Source organism: Panthera uncia, assembly GCF_023721935.1.
Source record: "Panthera uncia isolate 11264 chromosome C1 unlocalized genomic scaffold, Puncia_PCG_1.0 HiC_scaffold_3, whole genome shotgun sequence".
In the NCBI taxonomy this organism is placed as follows: domain Eukaryota; kingdom Metazoa; phylum Chordata; class Mammalia; order Carnivora; family Felidae; genus Panthera; species Panthera uncia.
Window position 1 is genome coordinate 93,264,319 of NW_026057584.1, and position 25,593 is coordinate 93,289,911.

Genomic DNA, 25,593 nt, shown 5'->3' on the forward strand with positions numbered 1-25,593 from the left:
TTGTTTTTTCATTTATTTGTCTAACTATTTAATTCTCCAAACTCACTAGGAGCATAACACTGCATATACAAAGATGAATAATAAGACATATTTTTTTGTCCTCATTAATTAGCAAAGGAGATAAATACGTAAATGAAAAATTTCGTTATAGCGTGGTAAATAATAATATAGATGTACGAATAATTACATAGTCCAAAAGTTAGAGATCTCTTGAGCCCCGTGTTACTCTGTATAAAGTGGTACCCTCTCTCCTTTCCCATACTTCATCACCCCATGGCTGGGAATTTTTGTTGTCATAGTTTCAAGGACTCTGCTGGTCTTAGTGGGACAGTCTAGGAATATGAGATGCCCTGCTGTGCCCTGGACAGCCCTTCAATACTAAGTAGTGTCTTCAAAATCCCACTACCACCTGGGCTGAAAAATGCTGCTTGCCCTCTTCTCTGTGGGAAGGCTTCAATAAAGATTCAACTAATATTTGAGTATCCACTTTATCCACAATTCTAGATGTCTGGAAGCAAATATTCTCAGAAGTAATATCCTAATCCTAGTAACATGTGGCTTGGTAGATGTGAAAATCTTCCAAAGACAATTTACCCAAAAATTTGGTTTTGGTTAACCAAAATTTTAAATTTTGCATTCTTGCTTGTCGTATCTGAAAACTCTAAAATCTTAAGAGAAATTGAGTTTCAGCAGTATTTTTCTTTATTTCCTCTGAATTTCTTCCCAAAGAGTTGTATTGTTTATGATAAATTGGTTACTGAAATATTTTTAAATATATGGATTTTTTCTTCCCTAGGAGAATATCTACAAGCAAAGTGACAATTCTAGGTTATGGTCTTTTAACCACAGATGCAGAGACTTTGATATGTGCATTGAATAATCAGAATTTCAAAGTTGTTATAGTGGATGAATCACACTACATGAAGTCCAGGAATGCAACCCGCAGCAAGATTTTACTGCCAATAGTACAGACAGCCAAACGAGCCATTCTTCTTACAGGAACTCCAGCCTTGGGAAGGCCTGAAGAGGTATTAGAATCCTTATACTTTGGCTTTAAAAATATATATCATTCACCTATTTTGCAGTGTTTAATTTTAAATTAGTTGCTTCAAATGCTAGAAGAATACTTTGGGAACTTCTAGATGGCTATTAATGATTAAATACATCTTTTACTATGACTGTCTTCTCTATTTATATGTGAACCTTTCCTGTGCTTGCACATGTATATAAAAAAAATAGTTTTTACTTTTGGCATAAGGTTTTCATATTTAGTGTCAAGTTGTAATAGTCACCACATTTATTGTGGTTCTGATATGGTTTTAATCTTCACTTATCCAGTTTGTTGTTTTACATTTTAAGCTCCTTGGGATTGGATTTTAATCTATTTTATATCTTTTGTATTGCATTACAGAACTTCTTTCTATTTCTCTTTTACTTCAAAATCCATGGTTGGAAAGATAGAGAGAAACTAGTACTTATGTTCAGATCAGATAGGGTAATTACTTAGAATGGAGGAATAAGGTATTTGTTTGATACCCCATTTAGCCTTACTATTCTTAGAGCCAAGTAGAGCATGGAGTAATTAAAAAAGAAATGATGGATGAAATTCTTATGAGTCTGTAAGGGTCACTGTAACCTAGAGAAGTCCTTTCTATTAATGAACACTGAGTCATAGAAAACAATGTGCTTTTTGTCTTGTAGTTGTAAGAATTAAAGGCAATACTAGTTTGAAAGTATCTTGCTGTGTGTCCTGGCACATGGTAAGCACTTAACATAAGTAGCAATTGTTATCTGATTAGTGAGCCAAGACTGGGAGATAGCTATTGGTAAGGTGTATTATGTTAATTGATTTCAGATGTTAAACCAACCTTGCATTCCATGATAAATCTCACTTGACTGTGTTATCATCCTTTTATTTGTTGCTGGATTCAGTTTGCTTTATTTTGTTAATGATTTTTGTGTGTTTATTCAGAAGAGATACTGATCTATAGTTTTCCTGTTATATCTTTAGTTTTGTTATCAAAGCAATACTGGTTTCATTGAATGAGTTGGGAAGTATTCTCTCCTTTTCTGTTTTTTAGAGGAGTTTATGAAACGTTGGTATTTGTTTGTAAATATTTGGTAGAGTTTAGCGGTGAAGCCATCTGAGCTTGAGTTTTCCTTTGTGGGTATTTTTTAAATTAATGATTCATTCTATTCACTGAATATATGTCTGTTTAGATTGTGTATTTCTTCTTGAGTCAGTTTGATACTTTTTGTCTTTCTAGGCATTTTTGCATTTTATCTAAGTAATCTAACTTATTAGTATACATTTGTTCATGGTATTCCCTTTCTTCCTTATGAGGTTGGTAGTAATGTCCCCTCTTTTATTTTGGATTTTAGTAACTTGAGTCTTCTCTCTCTTTTTTTAATTTGGGTAGTCTAGCTAAAATTTTATCAATATCTCAATCTTTCCAAAAACCAGTATTTGGTTTCATTAATTTTTTTTCTGTTGTTTTTCCATTCTCTATCTTGTTTATTTCCATTCTAGTCTTTATTATATATTCCTGCTGTTTTCTGTTTAGTTTACTCTTTCTTTCCCAATGTCTTAAGGTAGAAAATTAGGTTATTGATTTGAGATTGTTCTTCTTTCTTAACGTAGATATATACTGCTATAAATTTTACTCCTTGGAAAACTTGTTGTCAATTACTTAGAAAGTTAAAACCAGAGTTACCATGAGACCTAGCAATTCCATTTTTAAGTATATACACAAGAAAACTGAAAACAAATATTCATAAAAAATTATATAGATACAGATGTTCATAGTAGCATTATTTGTAATATCCAGAAAGTAGTAAGAAGCCAGTGTCCATAACTGATGAATGGATAATGAAAATGCAGCCATAAAAAGGATGAAGTACTGATACATTCTACAACATGGGTGAGCCTTGAAAGCACTATGCTAAGTGAACGAAGTCAGACACAGAGGCTACATACTGTATGATTCTATTTATGTGAAATATCAAGAAAGGCAAATTAATGGAAATAGGAATCAGATTGGTGATTGCCAGGATTAGGGAGAGGGAGAATAGGAAATGACTAGTAATGGGTATGGGCTTCCTTTCTATAGTGATAAAAATATTACAGAATTAGATAGTGGTCATTGAGGCATTTTGTGAATATATGAAGAGCCAGTGAATTATACACTGTAAAAGTATGAACAATAAAAGTGATATATAAATTATTTCTCAATGAAGCTGCCAATTTTAAAAAACATACTAAAATAACAGACATTACTATGTGTAGCCTATCAGTTATAAAAATGAAAGCTGTCATATTACTGATGAGAATATAAATTGGGACCTGCATTTTACAGTGTAACACAGTAACATCCATCAAGCTTTAAAAAACACGTACCTTAAACCCACCTATTTCATTTCTAAAAATATATTCTACAGTCTCATCTAATGGAGATGCAGATTGGTGGGTAGGTGGATGGTTGGGTAGATGGATTGGATAGATAGGTAAGTAAATAGATAAATTATTGATAGATGTTGTAGATACATATACCTACACCTGCATATGTTTATATATGCACACATACACATACATAGACTTACATGTATGTTATTAACTTTTATAACTGTATAAAAGCTAGAAACAGCCTATATGTCCATGATCAGGAGACTGTTTAAATATTTTACAGTACTTCCACGTAGGAATGAGTGCCATGGGCCTTTAAACAATGCTTTATTATGGTAATACTTTGCTTAGTTAATTTTTGAAACTAAGTACAAATAGATGTATATGTACTTTGATAAAGTCTAAGACATGTTTTAGGGAACAAAATTCTAGTTGTATATGTATAATATGATGATCTTCATGTGAAGAAAAGAGAATATACAGTAAAACCTTGGTTTGCCAGCATAATTCATTCCAGAAACATGTTTGTAATCCAAAGCACTTGTATTTCAAAGTGAGTTTCCCCATAAGAAATAATGGAAATTCAGATGATACATTCCAAGACACAAGAATATTCATATAAATATGATTACAATAATGTAATATAACAAAATAATTTTAAAATACAAAATATAAAGAAAAATAAATGAACTTGCATTTACCTTTGAAAACCTTCGTGGCTGGTGTGAGGGAGACAAGAGACGAGGGTTATTGTGTAGGATGACTTTCACTATTACTGATGGATGTTGACTACAGTACAGTGTTAGTAAACTCTTGTCATATACTGTATTTAATATAACTGGCAAGAAGGCAGCAGAGAAAAGGGTCTGTATCTGCAGGCAGTATGACCTAGAATGAAGCAAAGGATTCCTAAGCTTACTCTTGTATGGAAAAGCAAAGGACTGTCCATAGGTGCTTTGAAGTGACAAAAAATATACTAGCGCCTTCCAGTGTTCTGAAAAATCGTTGATTTCTGCCAAACACCATGGCCTGAGACCAAGCCTCCTAGCATGGGAGACGATCACCCACAATCTCTCAGGGAGAGAGAGTGAGAAGAACCATTGGCTCAGTTGTGATCATGTGATGTTCAGCATCATATACTATTGGTATTGCAAGAAATTGCTCATTTATCAAGTTAAAATTTATTAGAAATATTTGCTCATCTTGCAGAACACTCGCAGAACAAGTTACTCACAATCAAGGTTTTATTGTATACATATCCTTATGTAGGCATACAAAATATATAAATGTACGTTAGAGAAAAGGATAGCAGTTATCCCTGAAGAATAGGATGGCAGAGATGGGTGGATGAAGGGGGAGGAGGAGGCTTGAGAAAGAAGAGGTAGATTTTCTCTTTTCTTTTTTTTATTATTTTGTTAACTGGATTTATCATAGTAATAATATTTACTTCAAAATGTTGCAACATATTGAGAGCACTTGTGTTGTTACAGCTTTTCATGCAGATTGAAGCTCTCTTTCCACAAAAATTTGGAACATGGACCGAGTATGCCAAAAGATACTGTAATGCCCATGTGAGGTATGAAAAACTACTTCCTATTAATTTTAATCCTCATATACTTACTGTGAACATTAAGGTTTCATTAGTCATTCTTTATTCCAGTGTTTTTCGAACTTTTGTGGTTATGGAATAATTTCTTCAAGTAAAATCTTGTGTGGAAGACCTGTGTATAAAATAAATAAAAGAAGTAGGTAATGACAGTTTTTCTTTATTCTAATTTACCTCCCATTTATTTTATTTTTGAAATTATTTGTATTGACTGGATAAGTGTATACAGTCTACAAAAGTGAAAAGTAAGTTCCTATTCCACTCATGCCCCAGCCAACCATTTCCGTTCCCAGGTAACCACTGTTGGCGATTTATTGTGTATCCTTCTGGAGATACTCCATGCATTAAAAAGTACATATGATTGGGGCGCCTGGGTGGCTCAGTCGGTTAAGTGTCCGACTTCGGCTCGGTCATGATCTCGTGGTTCGCAAATTCAAGCCCCGCATCGGGCTCTGTGCTGACAGCTCGGAGCCTGGAGCCTGCTCCCGATTCTGTGTCTCCCTCTCTCTCTGACCCTCCCCCACTCATGCTCTGTCTCTCTCTGTCTCAAAAATAAATAAACGTTAAAAAAAAAAAGTACATATAATTCTGTATGTATAATATCGTTTCATGTCATTTATATGCATATATATAAATATATAAGTATATATATAAATATATGAGTATGTATATAAATATATAGTTGTATAATGTACACATTGTGTGCTGTTTGCTGTTTTCACCTAGTATGTGTTAGAGAGCTTTCTATATGAGTTCTTAAAAGGGCTTTGACATTCTTTTTGCTCTCTTTTGTTTTTAGTTTATTTTTTTAGTTTATTTATTTTTGAGAGAGAGAGACAGAACACGAGTTGGGGAGGGGCAGAGAGGGCGACACAAAATCCAAAGCAGGCTCCAGGCTCTGAGGTGTCAGCACAGAGGCCGATGCAGAGCTTGAACCCACGTGACATGAGATCATGACCTGAGCTGAAGTCTGACGCTTAAGCAACTGAGCCACCCAGGTGCCCCTCTTTTTGTTAAATGCACTATAATTTATTTAGTCTACCATTAATAGTCCTTTGTGGTAAATAGATGTTGGGTCCAATACAGCAGTGAATACCCTTGCACATTTTGAGAGGCAAAGAGCCTCTCTTTGTATTGGCAAAGAGAATGCAAAACTAGAACTGGGCCACCTGTCTTTTATATTCCTATCCAGTACTTACCATGTTTCATTTTACAAAAGTAACTTTACCTCCCCATACCTTAACATCTTTAGCTCTAAAAAGAGAAAATAATTATTCCTGGCTCAAAGAGTTATTAGGAGACTTACATTAGCTAATATTTATAAGGCTTGAACAGTGAGTGGCATGTAGTGAGTACTCAATAATTATAAGCTATTTTAATATTTCATGTCACACACATAGCAGTAAGTCTGCAAGATAAATTTATAGAGGAGGAGTTCCTGGTACAATGTATTTGTATATTTTTTAGATTTTTTCAAACTATGCTCCACCATAGTATACCAATTTATATTCCCACCAGCAGTAAGATTGTCTATTTCCCCACACCTTGCCACCATGTTCAAATAGAAATTATTTCATTTTGCTGATGAAATGTGACGGTAGTTGTTATACACATTTGTCTTCTCATGTTACTAAATGCAATTGAGCATTTTTTCATACATGTAAGAGTCATTTGTACTTTTTTCCTTTTTGTTGTGTTTATGTTCTTTACCTTTTATTCTACTAAACTTACTGGCTGTTTTTTTTCTTACTGATATACTGGAAATCTTATATATTATAGAAATTGGCTCTTTGTGATATGAGTCCCTTAGTCCCGTACATTTTTTCTGTGTGTGTGTGTGTGTGTGTGTGTGTGTGTGTGTGTGTTTTCCTTTATCCTTCTACAAGTTTTTTAAATAACCCTATGTAGTCATGGTGTTCTGGTGCTTTTTAAAGGACTGTAGGGAACAGAGATAGAAAGAGCCCTTCCAAACTGTATGAAGTCAGATGAACACTGATATCGTCACACAGTATCATACACACACACACACACACACACACACACACACACATACACACACACACACAGACCTATTTTTACTTAAGATTGTAAATGTAGGAATCTTCAATATTAGTATAAACCAGAAACTTCTTAAAATACCTAGTATGTTAGCCATATGCAAATGGGATTCATATCAGCAAGTATAGTTTAATATTAGAAAATGTATTAATATAGTCATGTTAATAATGAAAAGGAAAAACTTCATTATATCATCTCCATTTATGCTGAGATGTAACTTGATAAAATTCAGCATACATCATTGATTATAATAATTAATTTTTAATTATTGAAGTATAGTTGACATACAATGATATATTAATTTTAGTTGTACAGCATAGTAATTTAACAATTCTGTACAGTGTTCACCACAAGAGGTGTAGTCACCATCTGTCACCATACAATATTATTATGTTATTGACTATATTCCCTGTACTGTACTTTTCATCTCCATATTTTATTCTGTAACTGGAATATTGTACTTCTTTTTTTTTTATTTTTTTTTTATTAAAATTTTTTTTTTAACGTTTATTTATTTTTGAGACAGAGAGAGACAGAGCATGAACGGGGGAGGGTCAGAGAGAGGGAGACACAGAATCTGAAACAGGCTCCAGGCTTTGAGCTGTCAGCACAGAGCCCGACGCAGGGCTCGAACTCACAGACCGCGAGATCATGACCTGAGCCGAAGTCGGCCGCCCAACCGACTGAGCCACCCAGGCGCCCCTGGAATATTGTACTTCTTAATCCCCTTCACTTATTTCACCCAGATCCCCACCCACTCCCCCTCTGGCAACTACTGGTCTATTCCCTGTGTTTAAGAACTTGCTTTGTCTGTTTGTTTGTTCATTTGTTTTGTTTTTTAGGTTCCACATATAAGTTAAACCATATGGCATTTGTCTTTGTCTGTCTGACTTATTTCACTAAGCATAATACCCTTTAGGTTCATCCATGTTGCCATAAATGCCAAAATAGCATTCCTTTTTATGACTGATGATGATTTTTTTTGTGTTTATATACCACATCTTCTTTATCCTTTCATCTATCAGTGGACACTTGGGTTGCTTCCAATTTGGCTATTGTAAATAATGCTACTATAAACATAGGGATACATATATCTTCTGAATTAGTGTTTTTGTTTTCTTTGGGTAAATACCCAGTAGTGGAATTACTGGATCATATAGTATTTCTCTTGTTAATTTTTTTAGGAACCTCCATATTGTTTTCCATAGTGATTGCACTATTTTACATTCCCAGTCACAGTGCACAAGGGATTCCTTTTTTCCACATCCTCGCCAACACTTATCTTTTGCTACTAGCCATTCTGATTGGGTTATATTTAGAGGAAGCTGTAAATACAAATAGGATTTGGAGAATCATAGCATTTGGAGAATCATACAAATAGGATTTGGAGAATTGCATTTCCCTGATGATTAGCAGTGTTAATTGAGCATCTTTTCATCTGTCTATTGGCCATCTGTATGTCTTCTTTGGGAAAATGTCTATTCAGATCCTCCACCCATTTTTTAATCAGATTGTTTGCTTTTCCAGTGTTGAGTTTTTTAAGTCCTTTCTATGTCTTGTATATTAACTCCTTATCAGATATATCATTTGCAAATATCTTTCTCTGTTCATAGGTTGCTTTTTTGTTTTGTTAATGGTTTCCTTTGCTTTCCAAAAGGTTTTTATTTTGGTGTAGTCTGAATGGTTCATTTTTGCTTTTTTTCCCCTTGCCCTTAGGAGTCACATCCATGAATACGTTGCTAAGGGTGATGTCTCAGAGATTACTGTTTATGTTTCTTCTAGGAGTTGTATGGTTTCAGGTCTCACATTTAGGTCTTTAATCCATTTTGATTTTATTTTTGTATATTGTATAAGGAAGTGGTCCAGTTTCTTTCTCTTTTTTTGCTTGTAGCTGTCCAGTTTTCACAATACCATTTATTGAAAAGACTGTCTTTAGCCTTATCATATATTCTTGCCCCCTTTGTTGTAAACTAATTCACTGTATAAGTGTGGGTTTATTTCTGAGCTCTCTACTCTGTTCCGTTAATCTAAGTGTCTATTTTTGTGCCACTGCCATACTCTTTGAATACTATATCTTTGTACTGTATCTTGAAATTTGGTATTTGAACCAAATTTGAAATTTGGTTCTTTTTTCTCCAGACTCCTTTGGCTATTTGAGGTCCTTTGTGGTTCCATATGAATTTCAAGATTATTCTAGTCCTGTGACTAGAACATGTCATCATGTCTTTCTATACATAAATAATAATAAATAATTTTAAGATATAATGCCAAATAGACATGATGCTACATATTGTTAGGAAGCTCTTAGTCACAATTATTGCAGACTATAAATGCCAAAAGTTTGCTTACATAAAACAAACATATTAATTGGATTTATCTTTAGGGGACTAAGAAATCCTAGAGTCAGAGAATTTCATCTTTTCTGATTAGGATTTGTCATATGAGAACCGAAGTGTATAACTGTCCCTTTCTTGATTATTAATATATATGCTGTTGCAAAGAAAAAATGACATTTTGGAAATGCTTTATGATTGGGGAGATTTTGTTCTATTTCCTATTTACTAGAGAAAGCCACTTCAATATTATTACTATGCTTTTCAAAAGACATTTTCTTCCAGATTCCATTTCAAAAATTTTATGTTATTCCTTTACTTCTTTACCTTGAAACCAGTATGGTATCATAAACTATGATTCAGATCAAGGCATTTCCTGGCATTTTAAGTTAGTTTGGAATGTTAAATTTTGTCCATAATGTTTCGATTTCATAAAGATGTCATTTTCACACTATAATTGTGCAGAAAGCACATTATGGTTAGATATTCAGTTCTAGACCCATATTTTATATTTGAAATATGGCTGTATTCAAATTAAGTTAAATGAAGCTTGAGCAAAAATACAACTTAATCTTGATAAAGTTTATTAGATACATATGAGATCACAAACAGAAGTATACTAATGCAAATGTGGTTTGGAGATGAGAAGTCTAGCTACCTGGTTTGACTTGAGAGGCACAGAGAAAGTATTACTCAACCAGAACATCCCATATGCACAATCTCTTACATCATTCACTGTACTGCATTATAGTTAGGGGAAGCTATAAATACAAATATGATTTGGATAGGCAGCACATTCAGTCATCAACCATTAGCACATTAGAGCTAGGAAAGACTTTAACAGATCACCCAGTCACGCTCTGTCACTTTCTAGGCACCTGGCAACATTAAATGGCTTGCGCTGTATCTGACTTCATCTTGCTTTTTTTTTTTTTTTTTTTCACTTTTCCTGGCAGTAAGAAAGACCTCAGAAATGGCAACTTTAATAAATGTTCTTTTACACAGAAAAAGGGGACACATATATAATCCAGCGAAGCATTCTGTTATCGGCAGCCACCTTCAAAAGGCACACTATGGGAAGACAAATTTGTCCTCCCTGATACCATGCTTAAAGGTTAAGAATATCTCAGCATATTTTTATGAAAATCTATCAAATTTTCTAAACTTTCATTACTGCTATTTTCTGCCATTTCTACCTCTTAGGAGAAATGTCTAAATTTTTATGAGAGAGAAAATGCTGGATGTCAATACATATTAAAGGTATTTGTAGCCATTTTCCACAAGTGTTAATTAATAGGTCTTGCCAGCTTCAAGAAATGTCTCTTATGGAATTGCACTGTATTTTGTCCTCAGCACTGTCACATTTAATGTTCTTATCTATGAGCTAAATAGAGGTCAGGTCTATTCCATTTGCAAATGGCTAAAATATGAGAAAAATGGTGAATATACTGGATGGCAGAGATAAGTTTGAAAAATAATTAGATAAAAATTAATAGGACAAATTTTGCACTTTTGCTTAGAAAGTCTGCTTTGTGTGGAAGGGATTTGAGAAATCCTCACCTATTATCACTAGTTTAGTTCAAAAAGACTTCTGGTTTTGAATAAACATAGGCTAAGCTGAAGCCACCGGTCTGTCATAACTGGTAAAAATAAGGTAATACTGAGACATACTATTCAGATTAACATTCCGGGTAAGGGATGGTTCTACTCCACTCATTGATTAGACTATATCTGGAGTGGGTTTAATTTTGAATTAACCCATTCATTCAAAAAATATTTATACGCTATCTGTTATTTGCAATGCTATGTGTTAGGCATCAGATATGCATTACAGAACAACACCTACATGGTTCCAACCTTCACTGAGGTCTCAAGTCAAACAAACACTAACCAGATAATAACAGTTGTGGTGAGTGTCATAAAAGGGAAGTAAAGGATATTATGGCAGAGTTTAACAGAGTGAACATTCACGTCACAAAGGACAGAAAGGGCATCCTGTGAGTAAGTGATATTATTTGCATTCCAGGAAGAGAAATTTTATGTGCTAAGTCTGAGAGCAAAAGAGACTACTAAGCCTTTGAGGAACTAAAAGTAGGCCAGGTCATATGAATATTTTTAAGCTAATAAAACAGAGTCTCAAGACAGAATGGAGTTAGTTATGGGTGTATTATATGGGGGTCTTCTTCATCAGAATAGTAGTAAGAAGGCACTGCAAGGTGTTTTATGTTTTTTATTTGTTAGTATTGCAAGAGTTTTTTTTTTTTTTTAATTTTTTTTTCAACATTTTTTATTTATTTTTGGGACAGAGAGAGACAGAGCATGAACGGGGGAGGGGCAGAGAGAGAGGGAGACACAGAATCGGAAACAGGCTCCAGGCTCCGAGCCATCAGCCCAGAGCCTGACGCGGGGCTCGAACTCACGGACCGCGAGATCGTGACCTGGCTGAAGTCGGACGCTTAACCGACTGCGCCACCCAGGCGCCCCGCAAGAGTTTTTTTATTACAGTGAAATATACATGAGAAAATTTACCATTTTAACCATTTTTAAGTTTATAGTTCGGTTATATTAAGTACATTCATGTTGTGTGAACATCACCACCATCTATCTCCAGAACTCACTCATCATCCCAAACATTAAACAATAACTCCCCATTCCCTCTGCCTGCTAGCCTCCTCAGTGTGGGGTTTTAAAGCATGAAAGGTACATGCATGACTAGATGTACAAGTCTGGTTTGTACATCACTTTAAGACCACACTTTCACATTGTTCAAACTTCTAAATCTATATAAGAGTGTGTATTTTGAAAAATATTTTCACTCAATTTTTTCTGGAAACTATACGTTGTTTTTAATTTTTTCACAGAAATTGTGTGCATTTTCAAGCAAATTCATATTTTTTAAGTTTATTTGCTACACAGTGTAAACATCTGCATTGTTTTTTATTTTGTCCTTATGGACCTGAGCAGAGGTTCACTTATTTGTTCTTTTTTTTTTTTGTATGTATAAATAACTTCATCCTTTTTTATGGCTACATGGTATTATTGAGAATATCTATGTTTTTTAGGGTGGCAAGAAGATGATGAGTTTAATTTTTTTGGAAATGGGAAAGACAGTTATGTGCTTAGAGAAATGGAAAAATAGAGGGGCGAATGTTTGATGGTTGTCTACACAGTGTGAGATATTGCTGAAAGGGGAGTGAGATAATGAGATTAGTGTGGCATAATTGACTGCAGCACACTGAGTATCCATTTGAGAACAGCAATTTTAGATTTGTTGTGGAACTGGTATTCTGGCAAAGGTACAATTTCCCCAGCAACACCTAGTAGTGTGGGTACAGTCTTAGAAAAGTCTTTTGGTTGGATCTATCCAAGATTTTTTTTTTTTTTAACCAGCTTGTGACAGGTGGACTGTGAGACAAGGAAATTATGTGATGTTAATAAGAGCAAAGTTGATGTATGGACTGGGAAATCCATGCAAGGTGAGGAAAGGCATGAAGACAGGAAGGATGTTGTGGATATAGTGAAAGTAGTGTGGTCAATTGACGGAAAGGTCCTGATGTGATAGTGAAGATACAGTGGGTATAAGTGAACAACTGGACCAGAAAGTGGGGCATTACAGAGTGGAATGTCTGAATTTACCAGGTAGAACTGGAATGGTTGGAGTAGAGTTTTAGAAAGGTCATTGGAGATAAGGAGCATGAGGAACTGAGAGGGGACTAAAAGTTATATTATAGGAAGTATGTTAACAAATGAAAACATAGCTGGGAAAGGGTGACCAGAATAGTGAGAGTATTTCATATTCATCTCTACAAATGCCTGTGTTATTGATTGCCTACTATATTTAAGACATTATTTCAGACCTGCCGGCAATACAAAGATGAATAAGACATAGTGCTTGATCTTATGAAGCCTATAGGAATTTGAAAAAGAGAAGGCTTAGGGGGAACAAGTCTTTAAATATTTAAAGATCTGTCATGTTTGAAAGGAATTAGACTTTTGTCTTTGTGGCCTCAGGGGGCAAAACTATTATCAAGAAATGAAACTTAATAGGGACGTGGATTTTGGCTTAATATGAGTAAGAACTTATAAAATATACATACATATATATGAAAAAAAAGTATAATACTATATAATAAAACCAGAAAGAAAAATGCTATAATCCAAGTATACTAACAAGTAAATTGTTTTCATTTTTCTCTATAGCCTACATGTAATACTGTCATCTGCTAATTTCAATCAGCATCACTTTACCCCATGCTTTAATCTTGTCTTTTTAAGTTGTTTTATTTTCCTTTGTTTTTACTAATTTAAAGATCTTGTATTGCTTTGGAAAAATGATCATTGTAACAAATCAAACAAGAAAAAAATTTTATTTTATTTTTTTTTTAATTTTTTTTTAACGTTTATTTATTTTTGAGACAGAGAGAGACAGAGCATGAATGGGGGAGGGTCAGAGAGAGGGAGATACAGAATCCGAAACAGGCTCCAGGCTCCGAGCTGTCAGCACAGAGCCCGACGCGGGGCTCGAACTAACGGACCGCGAGATCATGACCTGAGCTGAACTCGGCCGCTTAACCGACTGAGCCACCCAGGCGCCCCAAGAAAAAAATTTTAAATAAGTAAAAATTAACTAAATTCTCACTATGTAGAAATAACCATTACTAAGTGTGTTTTGATAACTTTCTCTTTAGATAGCTTCTTTACTTAGGTCAATAAGAGGTCAGAGGTAGAGACAGAAGGAGAAAGAGTGAGAAATGGAGATGAATAGGTAGGCAATTTTATTTAATTAGAGCCATATTATATATAGTCTTCTGTACTATGATTTTTTATTGAACATTATTGTTAGAATATCTCTCCAATCAGTAACTAAAATATGTCATTTTTATTAGGTGCATATTACGTTTTATATATAAGGCATATATTTTAGATATATTAGCTTTAATTCTTTCAACAGTTCTCTTAAGAATGATGATACTAAAATGATTCCATTTTATAGATGAGTAAACAGGTTTGGAAGAAGTCCCTTGTCCAAATCACAAAACTAAAAAGTAAAAGAGCAGTAATTTAAACACCTCTTGTCACCATTTTTCTTCCACTCTCTTTCCAGTGTTTGAATTATCTGGTAATTCACTATCTGTGTCTCTAGGATTCACCATGGACTAAATAAATTAAATATTGTTCTCTAAAAGATTAAGTAGTAGACTGCTTCTTTCTTGGTCAACTTTTTATATTATAATTATTTCCTTTTTTCAATCTTTTGTTTTTCAATAAAACCATCATAATTTGTATTCAAAGATTCCAACAGATCTGTCAACTTCCAAAATGTCATACAAGCACATAAAATATATATGTATGTATTTTTTTCATATTCCTGGAGGTCCCCTTTCCACAGACCTCTGTTTTACTTTAATTTCAACTGCTTTTTCTTTGGACATGGTGCACACCTGTCATCCATTCTGCTCTGTTGCATTCTCAAGTTCCTGATTCCCCAGCTTTTGTTTTTTCCTTATTTTCTGGTCTTTTTTTAAATATTTTATTATGGAAAAAATTCAATATGTACAAAAGTAGACAATAGTATAATGAATCCCCATGTACTCTTTATCAGCTTCAGTATTTACCAACTCATAGCCACTATTGTTCTAGCTATATAAGCATGCCTCATTTTATTGTGCTTTGCTTTTTTGTGCTTCACAGTATATTTTTTACAAATTGAAGATTTTGGGCAACCTATGTCATGTAAATGTATCAGTGCCATTTTTTACCAGCATTTGCTCACTTCATGTCTCTGTGTCACATTTTGGTAATTCCTACAATATTTCAAAATGTTTCATTATAATCATATTTGATTATGGTGATCTTGATGTTATATTATCATTGTTTTGGGGGGCCACAAACCACACCATAGAAGATGACAAACTTAATTGATAAATACTCTGTGTGTTCTGACTATTCCACCAACCCGCTGTCTCCCCCACCTTTCTCTATCTCCTTGGGCCTCTATTTCCTGAAACACAACAACATTGAAACAAGGAAAATATCAACCCTACCATGGCCTCTAAATGTTCATGTGAAAGGAATTTACTGTTTTAGGGTGCTTGTTGCTGCTGAGGTTTTTTTGGTTTTATTTTATTTTTTGTTTTTAACTTTTCTTCTGTTTGCTGCATTGTATGTTTACTCTGAATTTCTTTTTCATTTTGTTTTCCTCTCTGTTTTTCATATTGGATGCTTTCTTCAATGTCTGTCGATATTTGAAAGTCCATTCATATTTAAGATTGAAAATGGAAAAAGTTAGGGCACCCTGGGGGCTCAGTCAATTAAGATTCAGTCGACTCTTGATTTCAAGTCAGGTCATGATCTCAGGGTTTGTGAGTTTGAGCCCCACGTTGGGATCTGCACTGACAGCACAGAGGCTGCTTGGAATTTTCTCTTTCCGTCTTTCTGCCCCTCCCCCACTCATATACATGTGCACACACATGCTCCCTCTCTCAAAATAAATTAAAAAAAAAAAGAAAATGTAAAAAGTTGATTGGTTGATTAGAAGAGCTTTTTGACTAGAAAAGTATGAGCTTTTCACTGGGAAATCCCCAAATGTTAATATGTGGACATTAATATGTTGATATGTGTCTTTCTGTGACCTTTTAAACTTTCTTTTTTTTTTATTTTTTTTAACGTTTATTTATTTTTGAAAGACAGAGCGAAACAGGGCGTGAGTGTGGGAGGGGCAGAGAGAGAAGAAGACACAGAATCTGAAGCAGGCTCCAGGCTCTGAGCTGTCAGCACAGAGGCTGATGTGGGGCTCAAACCCATAGACCGCGAGATCATGACCTGAGCTGAAGTCAGATGCTTAACCAACTGAGCCACCCAGGCACCCCATGACCTTTTAAACTTTTTAAGGGAAAAAGGTATCCTCCACTCTTCTGCTGTTTGTGGAGGTTTAAACTTAGCTACCATCTTTGTGTCATAAACAAGGGAAGCAGAATAATATTCTTAATCCTCAGTATGTAGACTTGATCTCAGCCTGTCTTGTTTTCATATGGCACCTCTCCCCACCTTCTATTATTGTTTTGTTTTGTTTTTTTAAAGGTTTGAACCCTGACTCAGTTTCTTTATATAATAAAACTATGGTCTTGTGGGTTGGGATGAGAATGACTAGAGAATCTGGACATTTAAGCATTCCTTATACAGACTTTCAACCATTGTTCTGGTTTTAGCTACCATCTCATACTTCCACTCTTAAGGTATCTGATGCTTTTAATTGTGGACAGCCTTTTTTAAGTTGTTGGTATTTTGTGTTCTCAGTCTTGTTAGCATCTTCATCTCTTTTTCTACTTCTAGAATATGTTCACATTTTGACTGTTGTGGTTTGGGTTTTTTCGTTTTTTGTTTTTTATTTTGTTTTGTTGGCATTATCTTTGCCCTGATGAATTAGCATATTCATATTGTTTTGTACTCATTTTGATTGAGGATAAATGTAGATGTTCACTCACCATGTTTTAACGAGAACGTACCCTCTACATACTTTCTCTTTTCCAAAAATTGTTTGAAATTCCTTACCCATTACTTTTCTCTCATTCTCTTTGGTCGTGTTGTGTAATAGCTTAAATTCCTTTCTTCTCATGTTAGAAGGTTTTCCGTAGAAAGAATTGATAAATATAATTAATTTGCCAAGCTTAATTATATGTCCCTCCACAAGCTCCAGTTATTGCTTTAGTTTTTGCTTGCTCATGTAAATTTATTCTCAAGACTTGGGGAGTGGGGGCGCCTGTGTGGCTAAGTCGGTGAAGCAACCAACTGTTGATTTCAGCTCAGGTAATGGCCTCAGGTTTTGTGAGTTTGAGTCCCCACATTAGGCTCAGTGCTGACAGTGTGGACCCTGCTTGGGATTTTCTCTCTCTCTCCCTCTCTGCCCCTTCTTCCCCTCAAAAATAGATAAATCAACTTTGAATTTTTTTAAAAAGGTATGGAAAAAAAAAACTGTGGGATATTCATTATTCACTTCTTCATTAATTTATAAACTACTTGTTGTATGTCAGGCATTATACTAGGTGCCAGGAATACAAACACATAGTCCTTGCCATCAAGCTTACACTTAGGATGGTGCTCCTGGGTGGCTCAGTCGGTTAAGCGTCTGACTTCAGCTCAGGTCATGATCTCGCGGTTTGTGAGTTCAAGCCCTGCATCGGGCTGTGTGCTGACAATTTGGAGCCTGGAGCCTGCTTTGGATTCTGTATCTCCCCCTCTCTCTGCCCTTCCCCTGCTCACACTCTGTCTCTCTCTCTCTCTCTCTCTCTCTCTCTCTCTTAAAAATAAAATTAAAATTAAAAAAAAGAAACTTACACTTAGGATATTCCCAATTCTAACTCAGGGTTACATAAGAGCTGTGAAGTCATATTACAACTTTGAGATATTTCATGAAGTAATACATTTTCATAGATCTGGATAGATTTTTAATTTGCTCCCAAATGTATCTAAATAGCAAGAAAAATAGTTCTTGGATTCATATGTTGGCTTATCTCTATAACTGAGTTATAGGTGTACCTGGTTTAGGTGAATAGTTTGCCTCAGTTAATTCGGCTTCTTTTGGTCCTGACCACTATTTGATAATTCAAATACGTCTTAATATTTGCTCTGCTATAGAAACATAAGACATTATTTCCAACTCTGTGATTTTCTTATGCACATTTGAGCTTCTTTTCACTGAACTGGTTCCTAGTGCTTCAGAATCTGCTATTTTACAGAGCTCAAAGAACTCTACTAACAGGAGATGAGTATACTCCTGAGAAGCCATCTGTCTCATGCACATGGCTCACTGCATCTGAATTCTTATATTCCCTTAAATGAAACAGCAACTTCTTACTTTTTCCTACAGTTTGAAGTTTAGAGAACTCAGGTATCCAGTTACACTGATGAGCATGTATGGTCTTCCGAGCAGGATATTATGTCTCAGAACGCTGGGTTCCCAAAGTTTTTTTTTATCAAAAGTCAGTTCATTGAATGGGAAACATCCCCATACCCAACTGTCTGACTGGATTGAAGAAATAAATTCTCCATATCTTCCTGAAGGATTTTCCATATCTTTCATCCCATCAACTGACTATGGTTAGGGTGGGAAAAATTTACAGTTTGATGATTCCTTTTATCTGCAGCTTGATTACTTACTTTGTAATATACATTCTGCTCTTTTTGTGATGATACCTTACTTGAGTCTCAGAGCAACATAATATTGCAGGATTTGTGGAACAAGTTTATGTTCTGTTTACCTGGTCTGTTATTCTTTACCATTTCTGTAATCTCTCATAGTCATTATCTCTTTATACTCTGAATATTTCCAGTTTTTTCAGTCTGTATTCCTATAATAGATCTTCCCCACTGTACTTTCTTTTTCTGGTGTGTTTACATTAGATTGGTTCCCCTTTGTAACCTGTATATTCTTGTTAGTTGACACAGCCAGAACTACACATTGGATTATGCTTATTGTGTATCATTATTTAATATAAGAATGGAGTTTTCTAAATTTCTCCCATTTCTATCATTTGTCAAAGTTGTTTGTTGTTAAGTGCTCATATATTGTAGTGGAAAAGCAAAATGCTAGAACCATCTTTATAAAAACAGTTTGGCTATTTTTTAAATAAAGTTAAACATATAAAAACTACAAAATATTAAAGAAGGAATAAAAGAAAGATCCAAATAAGTGAAGTAGAATACCATGTTCATGGACTAGAAGAGCCACATTTTTGAAATGACCATTCTTCTCAAACTGTTGTATTGATTCAATGCAAATAATACAATTTCCAGAAGGATTTTTCTAGAAATTTGCATTTTAAATGTAAAATCCATATGCAAAGGCAAAGGATAGCTAACACATCTTTGAAAAAGAAAGAAGTTGGGAAATTCACACTAGTTTTGTGTATAGTCATCAACAAAGTGGAGGCATGTAGGTCAGTGGAATAGGACAGAAAATCTAGAAGTAGAGCCTCACATATATGGCAAATTGATTTGAACAATTTCTTTGTATGTTTGATTCACATATGTTCGTATTTCATTCTTTACATAATCCTTTGTAAAAGGTGTAATTTTCCCATTTTACAGACGGGAATAGTAAGGATTAAAATATTAAGCAATGGGTCCGACATTATGTAACTAAAAGGTGCAGAACTCAGAATTCAAACGTTGGTCATCTGACTTCTATCCCAGGATCTTTTTACTATGCGATGCATCCTACCTCCAACCAGGACTGTGATTCCAGTGTTGGTGCCTCTACTTCATCTCCTTTTTCCTGCTGTTTTTCATTTTCTCCTTTTTTTCCCCACTGTCACTCCTTTTTACAGCCTTAACCTTTCCCTTAGTTGACTGATAATTTGAACTCTTCTATACTATGTCTGTTGAGCCCTGTTTGCAAAGACAGAACATTTTTTCTAGATATTGAAAACCACCAACTGCCTCATGAGAGTCATCCACATTGTCTCAGATTGTCCTTTGTGTGGTTACCTGGGTCCCAGTTTGCATTTATGGTCCGATTTATTGGAATTAAGTTGTCTTAAGAGTAAGCTCTAAGGAGAGGAGATTTTCTCTTCAATACCTCATAAGCTTTTTCTTGGGAGATATACAATGTTTTCTTTATGTAGCATCTTTTTGGAACTTGTGAAAAAAGAGATGGTGAACTGAAGGTTGCACATTAAATCTTACTTTCTGGTATTCCTTAAGTTCTACTGCCAGATCTTGTTAAATTTGTTTCTTTCCTCTAATTGTTTCCTTCTAGGCCTTTTAAAATTTTTTCTAGAATTGGTCATCCATGTTAGGATTTATATTGTGAGGTTAACCTTAACATCTACTTCAGGGCAGATGTCAGGGTCTGGTCAGGATGCATGGAGTCTCAAGGATCAGACTCCTCTCTGGGCCCTTAACCCTTTGTCATTAATTTTCTTTCCTGGTGCTTCTTAGCCTTGCTAGAAATTCCAGTTTTGTCCTCAGTGCTCAGGAATAGCCACATCAAAGAATTGTGTAGGGCAAGGTATGGGGAAAGGGAGTTTCCATGCCCTCTCTAATCACTCCACTCTCCCCCAAATGTCCCATATGTTCACCAGTCAGGGATCTGTGTAGTCAACTGATTTTTTAGAAAGATGCAAAGCACTTCTGTGTACAAAGGTGTCTTTTCACCAAATGTTCCTGGAACAATTAGATATCCTTATGCAAAAACAGACGGGGCGGGGGGGGGGGGGAAGAAAAACAGCAGCTCAATTCATATCTCTCACTGTGTGTAAAACTTAACTAAAAATGGATTGTAGAGGATTCTGGGAAAATGGCTGAGTAGGAATCATCAGGAGTCTGTCTTCCCACCGAGACATTAATTGGCACTCACAGAATCTGTCCAATGTCATAATTTTGTAACTGAATTATATTGAAGACTTGCAACTTCCACAGGAAGTTGGACAGTAAATTGTGGTAAAAATTTTGGTGAAAATTTACTGGACAGTAAATTTTGGTTAATTTCAGTCAGTTGCAACTGTTACCAAAGTAACAGCTACCATCTTCTGCCTCCATCCCCGTGGCAGACAGCTTCATACGTGCTCCTGGAACAGGTTGTACATGACTTGTGGCTAAGCAAAAAGAACCCTTTTCTCCACATATCAAAGACCTCTTCTCTGGGGGCACCTGGATGTCTGAGTCGGTTATGCATCCAACTCTTGATTTCGTCTCAGGTCGTGATCTCACAGTTCACAGATTTAGGCCCTGCATCTGGTTCTGTGCTGACAGTATAGAGCCTGCTTGGGATTCTCTCTCTTCCTCTCTCTTGGCACCTCCCCCATTCTTGCTCTCTCAAAATAAACTTAAAAAAAAAAATCTCTGATAACTGATTGGTACTTTTCATCATAGAGGTACAGATGAAGTGGGGTCATCCATTGTTGTTGCACCTATTCCCCGTTGCATTCTCCTCCCCCGCCTTTTGACTGAAGCAACTTCTATAGGATTTAAGGGGCTGATGCCATACCCCTAATATTTCATTTTTTTCCCCCATTTGGGAACCAGACATTTAGGACTAAGACATCCAGACACAACTGCATAAATTTTAAAGTGACTGTGCATGCCCAGGAAAAGACACAGGCTCGGAAGAGAACTGAGAAGACCTCAGGTTTATACCTCAGGCTTACCCTTAGCACAGAGACAGCTTACAAAAGTTAAAAAATAAATGAATAAATGATCAAAAAGAATAACAACAACAACAAAGAGTAAAACATGGAGGAGGGGGAGAGTCTGACTTATAAGGTTACCACATTATATTTGAGCATGAGTTTAGTGATCTCTATTTATATAGTTCTCAGTAATTTCCATGTATAGTTAAGTTATAGTCAACTCACTGTGGGAATGACTTCCAGGAACACTCCTAGGGCAGGAATGGCAGATGCATTGCTTTGTGAACTTGTCCTTGGTACCTGGTGCTGGAAGGATATGAATAGTGGAGGAGAAGCAAGGTTGAAACGTATGCAGCCAAAGGATTAATCTGTGAATAGTTGTTTGAATTCTTAGAGCTCATATGTGGTAGAAACTTGATAAAAAATTTTCAAATTGGATAATTCGGAAATAATTTTGCCCAACGTGCTGATAAGTTGCAAGCCTGAAAGAAACTTTGAAAAAGTAACAATTATAAAAAATAAAGTTTGCTCATCCATGCTTGGTTCAAATCTGAATCATCCTATTTCTTTGTAGAAAATAATACAAAGGGGTCATGTGAAGAGACAAAGTATAAGCAGTAGAAAATGTAGAAAAGGCATTATAGATGTGTATCCAGTGGTTAATTAATGAAAATGTATTATTTTCGTGGTTTTGGAGACATATGGAATTATTTACAAATTTTTTTAAATGGAGATAAAATTGGTATATAACATTATACAGTTTCAAGTGTACCTTATAATTAGACATCTTTATGCAGGGATCACCACTAAAAGTCTAGTTACCATCCATCACCTTATAGTTGATCCCCTTCAACTATTTTCCCCACCTCGCCATGGCCCTTCCTCGAATGACTTATTTCACTTAGCATAATACCTTGGAGATCAATCCATGTTGTTGCAAATGGCAAGATTTCATTATTTTTTTGTGGCTGAGTAGTATTCCACTGTGTGTGTGTGTGTGTGTGTGTGTTTGTGTGCGCGTGCGCATGCATACCGCATTTTTATCCATTCTTCCGTCAATGGACATACCCATTTCTTGACTGTTGTAAATAATGCTGCAGTGAACACAGAAATGTATATATGTTTTCAAATCAGCATTTTTGGTTTGCATAAATACCCAGAAATAGAATAGCTGGATCATATGGTGGTTCTTTTCTTAATCTTTTGAGGAATCTCCATAGTGTATCCCATAGCAGCTACACTCAGTGTACGTTGCCACCAGCAGAGTACAAGGGTTCTTTTTTCCCCACATCTTCTTTAACATTTACTACTTCTTGTCTTTATGATAATAGCCATTCCAACAGGTATGAGATGCTATCTCATTATGGTTTTGATTTGCATTTCCCTAATAATTAGTTATGTTGAACATCATTTCATGTGCCTATTGGCCATTTGTATGTCTTCTTTGGAAAAATGTCTACTTAGAGCCTTTGCCCTTTTTTTTTAAATCAGGTTGTTTTGTTGTTACTAAGTTGTATGAATTCTTTGGATATTAATTCCTTATCAGAGATAGGATTTGCAAAAATCTCCCTCAGTTGGTTGCTTGGTTCTTATGAGTAGTTGCTTAATAGTCCGTATTTGGTACAACCTACATTTTATTCAATCATTTGTCTGAAATAGTGGCCCTTCCTGTTTCACACTGTGGAAACTGAGAGTCAGGAAAGAAAGGGGCAAGACCTGAAGTTAAGAATGCTTCTTAGGTCTCAGAATCTCGTTTTGTACACCTTTGCCTCCAACACACAGACACACACACACATACACACACACATGAACTCAGAAATAGCAAAAGAATCCCAAGTTCCACATTAAATATAATTTTTACATTATGTCAAATATGGGTTTTAGTCAAGCAGGACTTTGGAGTCTAACTGCCAAGTTTGAATCCTAGTACTACTGTTAACCACCTTTGAGACCTTGGACAAATTCATCAACCTTTCTATGCTTTTGTTTCCTTGTTCACAAGACAGGATGATACTGGTACTTTACCTATCACAGAGAGTTGTGAGGGTTTAATGAATTACTTCATAGAGAATACTTGATTATACTATCATCATTGCAATTGATGTTATTGACATTTGGAGCTAGTAATTTGTTTTGGGGGGTCGTTTTGTTTTGTGTTTTACTTTATTTCTCCTGTTTTTAAAAATCCTCATAGAACTTTGAAAATTCTTAGGCCCTGGGCACTTAAAAGGCCTCCAGCTCAAGATCCTAAGCAATATGACATCAGCACAGGTACTCTTAGCTAAGAAGATCCCTAGACTTCGGGCGCCTAGGTGGCTCAGTCAGTTAAGTGTTCAACTTTTGGTTTGGCTCACATCATGATCTCAGGGTTTGCCAATTTGAGCCCTGCGTTAGGCTCTGCACTGACAGTGTGGAGCCCACTTGGGATTTTCTCTCTCTCTTTGCCTCCACACCCCCCCTCAAAAAAATAAATAAACTTAAAAAAAAAAAAAGATTTATAGACTTGGTGGGCTTTATTAGGGGAATTTGGGGAATATGGAGGGCAGAGATTGGTATAAGCAACCTTCCCTCACCACTTCTTTTTTAATAAATAAACAACTTTTTTTAAGTTTAGTTCATTTATTTTGAGACATGCAAGCAGGGGAGAGGCAGAGAGAGAATCCGAGGAAGGCTCTGTGCTGTCAGATGTGGGGCTCAGTCTCACAAACCATGAGTTCAGGACCTGAGCCAAAATCAAGGGTCAGGTGCTTAACTAATTAATAAGCGATTTTCTAAGAGCACATGTCACAGCAAAATTGAGTGGAAAGTACAGGGAGCTTCCATATACCCCCTGCACTTAACAAAAGTAAAACCTCCCTGACTCTGAAATTCTGCACCATAATGGCACGTTTGTTATAATCAATGAACCTACATTGACACATCACTATTACCTTATGTCCATAGTTTACATTTTGGTTCATTACCATTGTAGTATCATGTGGAATAGTTTTATTGCCTTAAATTTTCTCTGTGCTTTGCTTCTTCATCGCTCCTTTCTCTGTAACTTCTGGGAACCATCTTACTGTTTCCATAGTTTTGCCTTTTTGAGACTATTTAATAGTTGGAATCACATAGTAGGTAACTTTTTAAGATAAGCTTCTTTGATTTATTAATATACATTTAAGGTGCCTCTATGTCTTTTCATGGCTTGATAGCTCATTCTTGTTTAGTGCCTAGTGGTATTCCACTGCTGGCATGTACCACTGCTTATCCATTCACCTGTTCAAGAATATCTTGATTGCTTCCAAGTTGTGGCAGTTTGGCTGTAAGCATTCATGTGCAGATTTTTGTTTAGACATTAGTTCTCAAATCCTCTGGATAAATATCAAGAAGCATGATTTCTGTATCGTATGGTAAGACTGTCAAATACTCTTCCAAAGTGTCTTTACCATTTTGCATTCCCAGAGCAGTGACTGAGATTTCTTGTTGTTCCACATCCTTGTCAGCATTTGGTATTGTTAGTATTTGAGACTTTAGCCATTCTAATAAGCATATATGAGTTTCTTGTTTTTTTACATTGCAATTTCCTAATGACTTACAATGTTGTACATCATTTCCTATGCTTTCTTGAAATCTGTGTGTCTTTGGTGAGATGCCTGTTTACATCTTTTGCCATTTTTTAATCAAGTTGTTCATTTTTCTTATTAAGAGTTCTTTTTATATTTTGGAAAACAGTCTTTCATAGATCTATCTTTTGCAACTATTTCCCCCAATCTGACTATTGTTTCATTCTCTTGACATTGTCCTTCATAGAGCAGAATGTTTTTATGTTAATGAAGTCCCACTCATCAATTATTTCTTGATTAGATTGTGCCTTTGGTATTGTATCTAAAATGTCATTGCCATACCATGGTCCTTGCAAGTACCTTATAATATTAAAATAATCCTGATTCCTCCCTGTAGTCCCTTGTATCCTCACTGCCCTTCATTTCACTTATGAATAAGCGTAGATAGATAGATTGCTGTCAATCATGTCACTTAATGTGTAAAGCATAGTTCAACAGATAAAAAGAATGTAATGGAATA

At 35.4% G+C, this 25,593-nt stretch overlaps 1 protein-coding gene across 4 annotated transcripts in view; it reads left to right on the top strand.

Moving 5' to 3' along the window:
• ZRANB3 (zinc finger RANBP2-type containing 3) overlaps positions 1 to 25,593 on the top strand; it is a 308,913-nt gene that overhangs the window by 191,785 nt on the left and 91,535 nt on the right. For all 4 annotated transcript variants that reach the window (XM_049615712.1, XM_049615711.1, XM_049615713.1 and 1 more), the window contains 2 exons: positions 797 to 1,028; positions 4,894 to 4,979. In XM_049615712.1, coding sequence (XP_049471669.1) covers positions 797 to 1,028; positions 4,894 to 4,979 — 318 coding nt within the window. The remainder of the gene's footprint in view (positions 1 to 796; positions 1,029 to 4,893; positions 4,980 to 25,593) is intronic.